This window comes from Gambusia affinis, linkage group LG21 (genome assembly GCF_019740435.1).
Source record: "Gambusia affinis linkage group LG21, SWU_Gaff_1.0, whole genome shotgun sequence".
In the NCBI taxonomy this organism is placed as follows: Eukaryota; Metazoa; Chordata; class Actinopteri; order Cyprinodontiformes; family Poeciliidae; genus Gambusia; species Gambusia affinis.
The window spans coordinates 3334385-3346802 of NC_057888.1; the positions used below are offsets into that span (position 1 = coordinate 3334385).

The window sequence follows — 12418 nt, forward strand, 5'->3', positions numbered from 1 at the left end:
GCGCTGGATTATGAAAGTAAGAGGGACTATGAGTTCAGAGTGGAGGTGAAAAACACCTACTTAGACGCCAGGTTCATCCACGGCGTGCAGTTCAAAGACTACGCCACGGTCAAGGTGACGGTGGAGGATGTGGACGAGCCGCCCGTCTTCACCCGCAACCCTTACATCATCGAAGTTCACGAGGACACGGCCGCCGGCAGCTTCGTCGGCGTTGTGCTGGCCAGAGATCCCGACGCAGACAACAAGCCAGTGAAGTACGTTTCTCAGAATAAGGATCCCACATAAGTTATCTTTATGGATTTACAGGCTTTTGATTTGACTGAAACGATTAATCGTGATTAATCGTGATTATTCAGTTATTGTCAGTTAATCATTAACTGGACTGCACAGACTCAAAGAAGTGTTTTATCTGTTCCAAAAGCTACCTGTAAATATGTTCTACCCAAAAGTTCACCTGGTTGAAATCCTTTAAAAAAAAATCTTCTATGAAGCACCTTTTGCTAACCAATTATTAATCAATTAATCAAAAATAATCTGCTGATTATATCTACAGTGTGTTGATGTTAATTCAAGCAAAAAGGGCTGAGCTTTTAACATGTTGATGTCAGAAGTAGGGCTGAAATTATTCATCGTGATTAATCAATTACTGAAATAATCGTCAACTAATTTAGTAATCGATTAATCATTAACTGGAGTATACTGACTGGAAAAACCGACCATTTGCTGAATTGACATACTTAGAGCAGTAATTAAGCTAAAATTTTACAAAAATAAACATTTTACATTTTAAATACAACTATTTAAAAAAAAAAAATATATATATATATATATATATATATATATATATATATATATATATATATATATATATATATATATATATATTAAGCAACACTTGTTGTCCAGTTGTTGATCGGTAAATCAAATAGTCAACAGATCAGCTCAACACTATATTGGTATTAAGTCAAGCAGAAAGGACTTAACTTTTCACTTGATAGAAGTACAGCTGAAACGACTAATCAGACTAATTGTGATTAATTGATTACTAAAAGTAATTATCAACAAATTTAGTGATTGATTAATCATGAACTGGAGTAGATAAAGAAAAACTCATTTGCTGAAACAACAGTAATTAATCTAAAACTGTACAAATAATATATACATTTTGCATTTAAGATAGAAATAAACTTACTTTGTCTATAAAATTGCAAATCTCAAATTGCAGTTTTAGCTTCACCTGGTTCAAATTATTAAAAATTTAAGCATCTTTTCTCATCTAATTATTTGTCAGCCAATCAAATAATCAGATAGGCTCTACACTGTATTTGATGTTAACTGAAGCAGAAAGACCTGAACTTTTCACCTGTTGAAGTAGGACTGAAATGATTAATCGTATTAATCGATTATTGAGATGATCAACAACTAATTTTCCTTCTTTTCCTTCTTTTCTTCTTTACCTTCTACCCTTGACTCCACTTTGTGTCCTTCATTCCTTTTTTTAATGCATTCTGTTAAAAATTTATAGCAAACTTTAATGTTTCATATTTTAAAAATTAAGTCAAAGGGAAGTTAGAGACACAGGTCACTTTTTTAAGATGGATAGAGCTAAATAGCTGCACACCAATCCCCTGGTGGGACAATAAAGAATATTTCATTCTATTATGTCGATTTACAAGATGAAAACCTCATGAAACGCATCGATTCTTTCAGTGTGAATACTTTTGTGAGTTACTGTAACTGCATGAAATGAAATCAGCTTCATCTTATAAACTTAAGGCTAGATCAATATACCGCTAAGCAAACATTTCCTCGACAACCATGTGGGCTTTCTGCTTCATTCTCCTAATTTGATCTCTTCGAAACTTATTCCCCCTTCTTCAATTATACCAGCAAAAAAGAAAAAAAATCAATACAGAAAGAAGTGCGATATGGTGGATTTACAGTCTCCTTGTCAGTTTTATGCAGTGAAGATGAAAATGTGCCCACCAGGTTTATCTAATCCATCAACCCGCCCACGTGTCAGTGCTCCGACAGGGGAGAGAAGGAGTGTTATTCATGAGGTCCCTACTGGAGATTTCCCAACGGAAGACGGCGAAGTGAATTCAGACGATGTTTATTTCCCAGAATCATGTAAGCTCCCTCCACGGCGCCGCGCAAAGTCAAACATTCCTAATTTGCCGTATTGATTCGCGTGGGTCATAGAAACCGTTCGGCGCACATATGGCAGCCGCCAGTCCCCCGTCGCAGGAGATGTGGCACACCACGCAGCGCTTCGTGTTGCATATTCAAATCTCGGCTGAGCAAGAGAGGTGACAATGACAAATGAGCCGACTCCAGGAAAAAAAAAAGAGAGGCGTCATCTTTTGACAAAAGAGAATACGTTTTCTTCTTTCTTTTCTGACTTCTGAAAAACAAATCTATGCAAATTAAACAAACAAAACCCAACATTCAGCCTAAAGCCAGAAATTTCAATTACAACTCAGCATCGTCCAGGGTATATTTAAAAGGATTCTTCTTTTCAAGTTAAAATGAAAATAAGATTTTGGATGTAATGTTTCAAAAGCATTCAGACCTCTTGAACTCTTTCACATTTTTATCACATTACAGCCACAATTCACAATATACTTTATCTAGGGCTGAAACGATTAATCACGATTAATCGATTAGTGGAATAATCAACTAATTTAGTAAATAATTAATCATTATGATAGAACAACACACTCAGGGAGGCAATTTAGACAAAACTGTTAAAAAAATATACATTAGCAAATAAAATAACAGTACCTTTGTAAATATTTTCTACCCAGAACTCCTAAAGTGACTTAGTTTTAGCTTCTCCTGCAAAAACAAAAATTTCCTATTAGGCATCTTCTGCTATCCAATTATTATTCAGTAAATGCAAAAAAATTAATTCAATATAAAAAAAAATTCAGTAAAGAAATGCTGTGTTATTTCCAATAAAATTTAGATTATCTAATTCAAAAAAGGAAATGAAATACTTGTTTATGTTCATATTTTAATGCATGTCTAGTATTGTATAAAATAAGCTAACAGTTGCTGTATTTCCATTCCAAATACACACAAATTTTTGTCTATATTTTGCTAATGTGGAAACTACTTCCTTTCCTCTTCTGCATTTCTGACAGTAGTAACATCCTGTACCAGCCCAGTGCTTTTGTGGATTAACTCGTGATGCAAAAAAATGTATTTCCATTGCAGTTTTCTGAAAAATGTTCACTTAATATGGCCAAAAACACCTTATCCCAGCGCAAAACCTTATCAAAAATTTAGTTTTTTTGAAAATGGTGTGTTTCCATTAAGCTTATTTAGTTTTGCAATTTCAATTTGCACAACTTGGTGGTTAAAATGGCAACACTGTTCTCATCTCCGCTCCAGCCAATCAGCTACTAGGAAAATGAATGGCGCTCTGGGATTGGCCTCTTTACAAGCACCAGCCAATAACAGGTCCAGTTGCATTTAACATTTCATCTGTGTTCCAGCTTCACATGTTGCACTTTCAAACGCTTTGTTAAAAAAATTCCCAGAGTAGGGAAGATTTCCAAGAATACTTCAGAAAACTTAGCCAAACCGGATAAATCATTTAAAGATTAGAAGATAGCAGCGCTAACTCCGCTTTTTTAAATCTACTGTTGCTAACGACGTCTGTGTCCCTCTTGCAGATATTCCATTGACCGACACACGGATCTGGAAAGGCTGTTTAACATAGAGTCTGTGAACGGCACCATCACAACACTGAAATCCCTCGACAGAGAAATGTCCAAATGGCACAACATCTCTGTGGTGGCCACCGAAATAAGTAACTTCCTCCCTCAGTTCCTTAAACATCTCTCTTCAGTCCTGAAATATGTGACAACATTTCATTTTCGTGTTTCAGACAACCCTCGGCAGACGACTCGAGTGCCCGTGTTCATCAAGGTGTTGGACGTCAACGACAACGCCCCAGAGTTCGCCATGTCCTACGACACCTTCGTCTGTGAAAATGTCAAGGCAGGACAGGTGAATGAAATCCGTTAAAATATGAACTTCAACACACAGCTAGACACCGTGTTTACGTTTGTCTAGAGCACATTAAGTTTCCCTTTGTGACTTGAAACCCGTTTGCAGGAGGTTGTAGTATGATCACTGCATTACAAGATTCATGCATAAATGTTTTATTTGCGCATCACATGCCCAATAAATCCCCCGTATTAAGAAGAATTATGGATGTTTTCTCGTGCCTAATACTCAGCGTTTGCTGTTTCCCTTTGCAGCTGATTCAGACAATAAGCGCTGTTGACACAGATGAACCGCTTGTCGGGCACAAATTTGTCTTCAGCATAAGCGCCACCAACCCAAACTTCACCATCGTTGACAAGGACGGTAGGATTAAGTTCAGATCCCGGCACACATTTAGTGACATTTGTACCAGAAACACAGAAACAGAAACTCTGAGTCGCTGGAACTTCCTGCAACTTCAACTGCTCTTCTTCCTGGATGGAATATTTAATATAAAACTGCTATGATTATTGTTTGGTTATTTATTTAGATTTTGACTAAATACTACAGAGGCGTATTAGGGTCATTATAAATAGAGCAAAAAGGAGAAAATGTCTGCCAAAAAAACCCGAAACGTCTAGAATAATTTCCAAAATTTTGTAAAATACACAAAAAATTTCTTGACTCCAAAAGTAAAAAAAAAAAAAAAAATTCTGTATTTCTAGCAAATTTAAAAGTTTCCAAACTCAGAAGGTTTCACTGTTTTTCTAAAAGATTTCTGAGATTCTCAAAATTTCAGTTTTTACTTGCAAATTTTTGACTTTGAGAGCTCATAAATTGTCTTGTTTTTTCGATTTCTGAGATTAATCTCAACATTTCAGAGGTTTTCATAGCAAATTTTCAACTTTTTAAACTGAAATTTACAGTTTTTACTGGAAAATTTTAGATTAGTCTCAAAATTCCTATTTCTTTCTGGCAAATTTTTGACTTGTGAACTGAAATTTTTTCTTGTTTTCTCTAGATAATGTCAGCTTAATCCCAAAATGTCTTCCAAGCAAAAATTTTCAAACTCAGAAATTTCCACTTTTTCTACCTTTTTTATATTAAACTCTTTAAAATCTTAAATCTTTTAGATTTCAGACTCAGATATTGCATTGCATAATCTTGACATTTTCTGAGATTTATCTGAAAATGTGAGTCTTTTTGCTGGAAGACGCCGTTGTAAAGAATGATTTTGTGCAAAAGATGTGATGAATATGTATTGTTTCGCTCATGGATCTCTCTCAACCTGCTCAATGAAGCATAACAGGTCACAACTTATAAATTCTCAGTTTTTATCTCCAACATTTGTGACGTTGGTTTGACCCGCACCATCTCCGTCTTCCTGCAGACAACACTGCCAACATCCTGACGAGGAGGGGCGGGTTCAGCCGGCGTGAGATGAGCATGTACTTCCTCCCCGTCGTGATCTCAGACAACGACTACCCCATCCAGAGCAGCACCAGCACGCTGGTGGTCCGCGTGTGCGCCTGCGACAGCCGCGGCAACATGCAGTCCTGCAGCCCGGAGGTGCTGCCCTTCTCTGATGGCCTCACCACCGGAGCGCTGGTGGCCATCCTGCTCTGCGTGATCATCCTGCTCAGTAAGTGTCTGTGACGGTTTGTGGCAGGAGAGGGAATTAATCCATCGTTAGTCTCAGATCGACACATTTTCAGGGTTTGAAATCCTGGAAGATTTCAACTCTTCCAGAAATTTTAAAAGGTGTTCTCAAGGTTTACTCTAATGTTTGATTAAAAGACTAAATTTACAGATGAAACCAGATATTTTCATAAGTCTAATAAAAAAATAAAAACAGTCTGAAGTTAAATCAGAATAAAATCTCCTGTTTTAAGTCAAATAAAGGTAAATTTTCACCCAAAACAAACAGAAACCTGCAGAATTACAAAACCCTGTGCATCCTTTAGCTGATGCTCTTTAAAGCTACATAACGTAACAAAGCATCCAGTCCTTCGCTTACACATTGTTCCAACCTTTTGGCAAGTCAATGTAACTGTGTAAAATTTCATGTAAAATGCATATCAATGACAAGCGAATGTGCACCTTAAAACAGCGAGCTATTTATATGCATTGCCAGGCCATTTCACTCTGAGGCAGCTGCCCTGTGTTTCACTTAAAATTCATGCCTATCTTATTTTTCCACATAAGCCGCACATCGTAGATGAAAAAGGTAGGAAGGCAGAGATGAAAAGGGCTTAGAAAATCCAATCAAGTTTCTAAAGAAAACATGAGTTCAAACTGCAGATTTTACATTTCACACCGACGCCGATGCACAAATTATACAGACTCAATCAGGAGGGACGACGGTTTCTCCTGGCGGTGGGAAAAAGGGCCTGTGCTCCAGTAAACTGACGCACTCTAATCCTGAAATCATACAGCGCAAGTAAAGGTATTTAGACCCTTTGAGTTTTTGACATTTTGTCGCATTACAGCCAGTTTTTTGTTGAGATTTCATGTGGAAAAGCAACACAAAGTTGCACAAAGCAAAAGGGAGCATTGTGCTCCAAAAATTACATGAATACAAAATGAAAAGTGTTGCATTCAGATTGATTATTCAGCAATCTCTGGTACCACATTTGGCAAAATCTCCAACTCAAAACAGCCATTATGGTCAAGATCTGGAAACAGAAAGTACACCAAGATAAAAAGATTTCTTGTGAAAACAAGAGAGCGCTTAACATCCGGGTGTTTTGGTGAAATCTTTACACATTTTAAAGTCAAATTAAAGTTTTTTATAAGATTTTTGAGTTTCTTCTTGCAAATTTACATTTTCAATATTTTTGAGACTAATTTCTAGAGTTTTTTCCAGTAAAGTTTCAACTTTTGAGGCTCAGAAATTTCAGCGTTTTTTTTCCTAGGAAATTTCTGAGATTCACCTTAATTTGATTTTTCTCTCCAAAATTTCTGAGTTTTTTTTTCTAGCAAAACCTAAACTTTCTAGATGCAAAAGTTTTCCTGTTTTTTTCGCCGCAAAAATGACTCTGAATCTCAAAATGTTAGTTTTTCCATGCAAATTTGTTAGACTTTCGGACTTTTTCCAGAACATTTTTGAGATTAACTTAAACATTTCTGAGTTTTTTCAAGAACGTTGTCAACGTTTCAAACTCACAAATGTCCAGGTTTTTTCTACAAAATTTCTGACATTAATCTAAAAATTTGAGTTTTTTTGAAAATCTTAGTTTTTAAATTTTTTTTGGCAGAGATTAAATCCTCTTTTTCCATCTACTTTGGCCACAATAAACCATCTGACCTAGGGATAATTTGGGGCTTCTTAGTCTCGTTTATTTATCTAACTAGTAAAGAGCAGATAAGACTTAAAACCTAATTTCCTTGCGTTTCCTGGACAAAAAAAAGAAACAATAATTCCTCGTGCTGCAAAAAGCTGTGCAAAAGTTGTAAGAATAATCACAATAACTTCAGAAAAAAATCCTGATAAATTAGCATGCATGTGTGGGCTTACTCACTGCTGTTTATAAGAAACTCTGACTCCCTCCATGTGTTGAACTGACCTCATCTTCATCCTCGTTTTTCCTCTGACCAGACTAATGACACAAGCAGTTCAGAAAAGACCAGCTCTTCTTCCATCTGTTTGCATTTTAAATTCCAGATACATAAACGAATATCCGGTAGGCAGATCTCAACAAGCCTCTCAAGTGAACTGAAGGTTGAATTTTTATGCCTCTCGTGTCAAACAAAATATCATGACATCTGCTCATTATCTGAAGCTTTTTGCCTTTGAAACTCCCCTGACAGACTGTCTCATTCACCTCCATTTGACTCAGAGATGAGGGAAGCTGGAGCTGCACTTATGTTTTGTCTGAAATCGTGCACTGGCCAGTCACAAATGTCCTAATGTCTGAAACGGCCTCAGCCCATGCTGAAAGCTTTGCAATTAACGCGTAGGTGGGAGGCAAGCAGAGCGCTGCGGAGCCCACTGGGAGGAAAACGAGAAAAACCAGAGAGGAAGAGGCAGAGGGAGGATTTCATTTCATCAAATTCATGCCCTTTAAATATTTACATGTTTTCTCACATTTCCTACACAAACTTCTTTGCATTTAATTCGAAAAATAATAGTTGTTCTTATTTGATCCGGTTCATCATCACTGGTACAAAATCTTACATATATCTGTGTTTCCTTTTAATCGAGTAAAATACAAATTTAAGATCGAGTATAAGAGCCGTACTGAAAAAAAAATTTAATAATGAGATTAAAGTCATAATATTACGAGAATAGAAGTGGAAATTATACAAGAATAAAGTTGTAGCATTTCAGAAATAAAGTGATGTTATTCTGAGAAAAAGTAACAATTTTAGAGAATAAACTCAACCAGAGTAGAGTGGAAATAATACCAGAATAAATTCGGAATATTTGGAGAATAAAGTTGACATTTTTTAAGAATAAAGTTGTAATACTTTGAAAATAAAGTCAAATTTTTATAAACTCGTAACATTACGAGAATAAAGTCGTAATATTTTCACTTATTATCTTTCGTCTACAGGAATAAATTGAGTTGATTTGTTTCTTATTTATATTTTTAAGTCTAAATTGGATTTGTATTTTTGATTTAAGGTTACATTTTCTGTAAAATACACAGAATTCTAAGTTTTGTAAGGTTTTTTTTACAGCAATTTTATCAACATTTTGTTAAAAACGGGATGAGTAATGCATGGGTTATGTACGCATATGTTTTTTTTTTTTGTTTCTGCTAAGATATCTTGTAAAAACAAAACAAAAAACAAATTGTTAAAACTAAATTTGAAATAGTTGCATAGCTCAACTACAACAGCATCCATGGCAGCGTTTTCACCCCCGAGATGAAATTTGAAGATGTTCGCTGACGAGTGCAAAATGGGATCCTCGAACCGCGGTGCATTTTATAAAGTCAAAGTGCCATTCAGGAGAAAAAGGGGAAGAAAAAGCTTTTCCACTGAATCTTTAATAATAGGAGGTGAACGCCCGAGGCAGAGTTAGGGATTTGTCACTGGTAGCAAATGTGTCTCCCTTCTGCTTTTTGCTCCCTAATGCATGACACATGTTCAGAGGCACGCATCTTATGCTCTGCGCTCCCTCTCTGCTGTTTTTGTGCAGTGATCGTGGTGCTGTTCGCTGCCCTGAGGAGACAGAGGAAGAAGGAGCCTCTGATCATCTCCAAAGAGGATGTCAGAGACAACGTTGTCAGCTACAACGACGAGGGCGGAGGAGAGGAGGACACTCAGGCCTTTGATATCGGCACGCTGCGCAACCCGGAGGTGATGGATGCTAACAAGCTTCGCAGGGACATCATACCCGAAATGCTGTTTCCCTTTCGGAGGACATCACCGATAAAGGATAACACGGATGTGAGAGACTTCATAAACGGGCGGCTGCAGGAGAACGATGCCGACCCCACTGCGCCCCCTTACGACTCCCTGGCCACCTACGCTTACGAGGGAACCGGGTCCCTGGCGGAGTCCCTGAGCTCGCTGGAGTCCACCGCCACCGAGGGCGACCACGACTACGATTACCTCAGCAACTGGGGACCACAGTTCAAAAAGCTGGCGGAGATGTACATAGGGAGAAGCCCCGACAGAGAGACCTAAACGAAGCCATCCGTCTCTCTATAATCCAAACTCCTTTTCAATGTCCTTTTGGCTAACTAGCTAGCCAGACACATGTTTGTCTAGTTAGTTAACTAGCCTGTCTGTCTTAATATCTATCAAGCTATCTGTTTGTCTAGTTTGCTAGCTAGCTTGATAGTCAACTGGTTGTCTGTTTGCTCCACCTACAAATGTGCGTGAAAATGCACAAACTCATGCGCACTATATTAAACCCTCATGTGGAAGATTACCTGGAAACGGAAAAGCTGTGTTCGAAATGTTCACTCACAACAATAATAAACAATAATATTGTTGTTTTAGACCATTTTCAAATAAATATATATCGTCAGCTTCCTACAATTCACGTTTGGCCAAAAGTAACGTGGAAACAATGAAGCTATGTTCGAAATGTTCACTCATTTAACAAGACAATACATTGTCATTTTGAAACCATTTTCAAATAATATATGTCGTCAGCTTCCTAAAAGTAATTTCTGGTCAAAAATGATATGGAAACAGGAAGCTATGTTTGAAATGTTTGCTCATAAAATTTTTCTGGACGATATATTGCCTCAACAATAATATTGTTGTTCTACAACCACTTTGAAGTAATATACACTTCCTAAAAGTCATTTTTTGTCAAAAGTGACTCTTCTTTTCTTTGCCTAAGACATCTTTTCGAAAAAAGAAGTTTGTTTTTTTACAAATCACTTTTGGGCCATTATTTTAGCATAATAATTTAAGATCAGTAACAATAACAAAATAGGTGGAAAAGAATTGTTTTCGTATCAGTTTCTTTCAATAAATGAAACTTTAGCTAAAACTGCAGGTGTGTGTCTGTGTCTGGTAATTGTTTTGTTTTTCACTCAGTAGATAGAAAATCCAAAAATTTAACTCAAGTAAGAGTAGAAATACTTAATAAAATTACTCATGTAAAAGTAAATGTAACTAGTTTCCTTTTACTGGTTTCAAACCAAAACAAAATCCCAATATTTGCAAACGATTGGACAATTCGAACACAGACTTGAGACTTGAAGTGAGTTTTCTATAAGCAGATCCAATATAAATCTCAGTCTTTTGCTTTTTTTTTTTCTCTTTGTGTCATAATCAGTAAAGATGCCTTTAAATTTTAGGACTTTTGTCAACAATGGTGTGAATAATGTGTTTTGTAATCAACATGAACGATAGTAGTATTGTATACTATCAATGTTAAATGGTGCCGGCTTGGTTTGGGTGGGAAACGGGGGGAAGGAGTCCGACGGCTTTTCCAGCCAACTCCATTAAATACTGTAAATGTACAAAGTGTTTTTAATGATGGACATCGTATAAACTATTTGCTATATCTGTCTGACGAACAATGTTCATGTGAATGGTTGGTGGAGTTTCTTTTTGTCAAACTGTGAATTCATTTCATCATGTAGGTGTAATATGTAATGGAAAGTGTATGTTGTAGGAAACTGTCACACACTGCTTTCATGCTATTTGAATGCTGAGTCATATTGTTTTATATTTATATTTTTATACTTATTTTCTTAATAAAATGATCTGAAAAGGGTTAAGCCATGCTTCTTTTCAGTTTTACAAGATTTTGTTCTGTAATAGAAATGCAACAATTCTTTCTTGGAAATAATCAAATATGCTAAATTTGTGAAAGAATGAACAGTTTGCTTACTTAAAATCACTTTGTCCGATTTAAAGATAAATGTGGTTTAATAGGATATTATAAATATATAATGTAATAAAGTACAAAATTATCTAAAAATGAAACTAAAATCAGAAAAAAGAGTCTATTATATGTTTCTGCTCAAAACGTTTGGTAATAAACTATTTAAACTTTTTGTCAAATGGATCAAAGTCAAATCAAAATTGCATGCTGGTGTCAAAAATTAAGTTTTGAAATTCAAATTTAACACACAAATTCAGTTTGTTGCTAGAAAAGTCAACAATTTGGGATCAATAACAAATACCTTATATTAAAAGACCCCTAAACTGCAGGTTTTATTCATGAGTTTAGCAAAAACAGCAATGTAGCAAAACATCATTTCTGTTACACTACTTAAAACACTTTCTCTTTCATTTGGCTCAAACACAAACAAAATTAAGCTGATAAAGGTAATTATTAAGAGTAAATATGCAGGAGAAAAATTTGGAGACGTTTTATGCATTTAATGTGATCTGCAGACATTAGAAGCTGCTTAAAAATATTTTTAAAATCCTCATGTTGCCCCTGATATTGCAACCGTGGATTAAAAACAAACATGCATGGTTTTAATTAGCCTAATTTTCTTTTGTATCTAGATCTAGAAAATACCAATATCCAGTTCAAAATTATGCAGAACCCCTCAATTTCAGAATAAAAGACTAAAAAAAACTCTTCCTGAACTTCCAGAGAGTTTTAAAACTCCAATATTAATCTACAAAAGACACATCCCAATGATACTGCAACCACAAATTGTCAAACTTTTGTTATTACTCCGAGCCAGAAAGCTATCATCATTAAAAATAAAGTGTTCTTGCTTTGGAAAGTTGAATAAGAACTCCATAAATCACACTTTATGGAGTTAAGTGGTGATTAGGTACACGTGTACAAGACAGTGCCTCCAATCCAGCAGCCAAGCAATTAATCTAATCCCTGTGATGTTTTTATGTTCAGTCATTGCAGAAAGTATTAAACTGTTTGTGCAGACGTCTTTGGGAAAATGACCCTACTTCTTGTTTGATTTGTGACCTCAATAAACATTTTCTAAAACTGTTTATGGTCTCGTCTAGTTTTACAGCTTCTTTAACA

General features: G+C 35.9%; 1 protein-coding gene across 2 annotated transcripts in view; it reads left to right on the forward strand.

Moving 5' to 3' along the window:
• The window catches only part of LOC122824189 (cadherin-10-like), a 38963-nt gene extending 26613 nt beyond the window's left edge, over positions 1-12350 (forward strand). Inside the window, exons 7-12 of one of the 2 annotated variants that reach the window (XM_044104485.1) lie at positions 1-254; positions 3681-3817; positions 3896-4017; positions 4272-4380; positions 5387-5638; positions 9143-12350. In XM_044104485.1, coding sequence (XP_043960420.1) covers positions 1-254; positions 3681-3817; positions 3896-4017; positions 4272-4380; positions 5387-5638; positions 9143-9633 — 1365 coding nt within the window. In that variant the 3' untranslated portion in view covers positions 9634-12350. Of the gene's footprint in view, positions 255-3680; positions 4018-4271; positions 4381-5386; positions 5639-9142 lie in introns of both variants that reach the window. The other variant, XM_044104484.1, reaches the window with a different exon arrangement.
• The last annotated feature ends 68 nt before the right edge of the window (positions 12351-12418 follow it).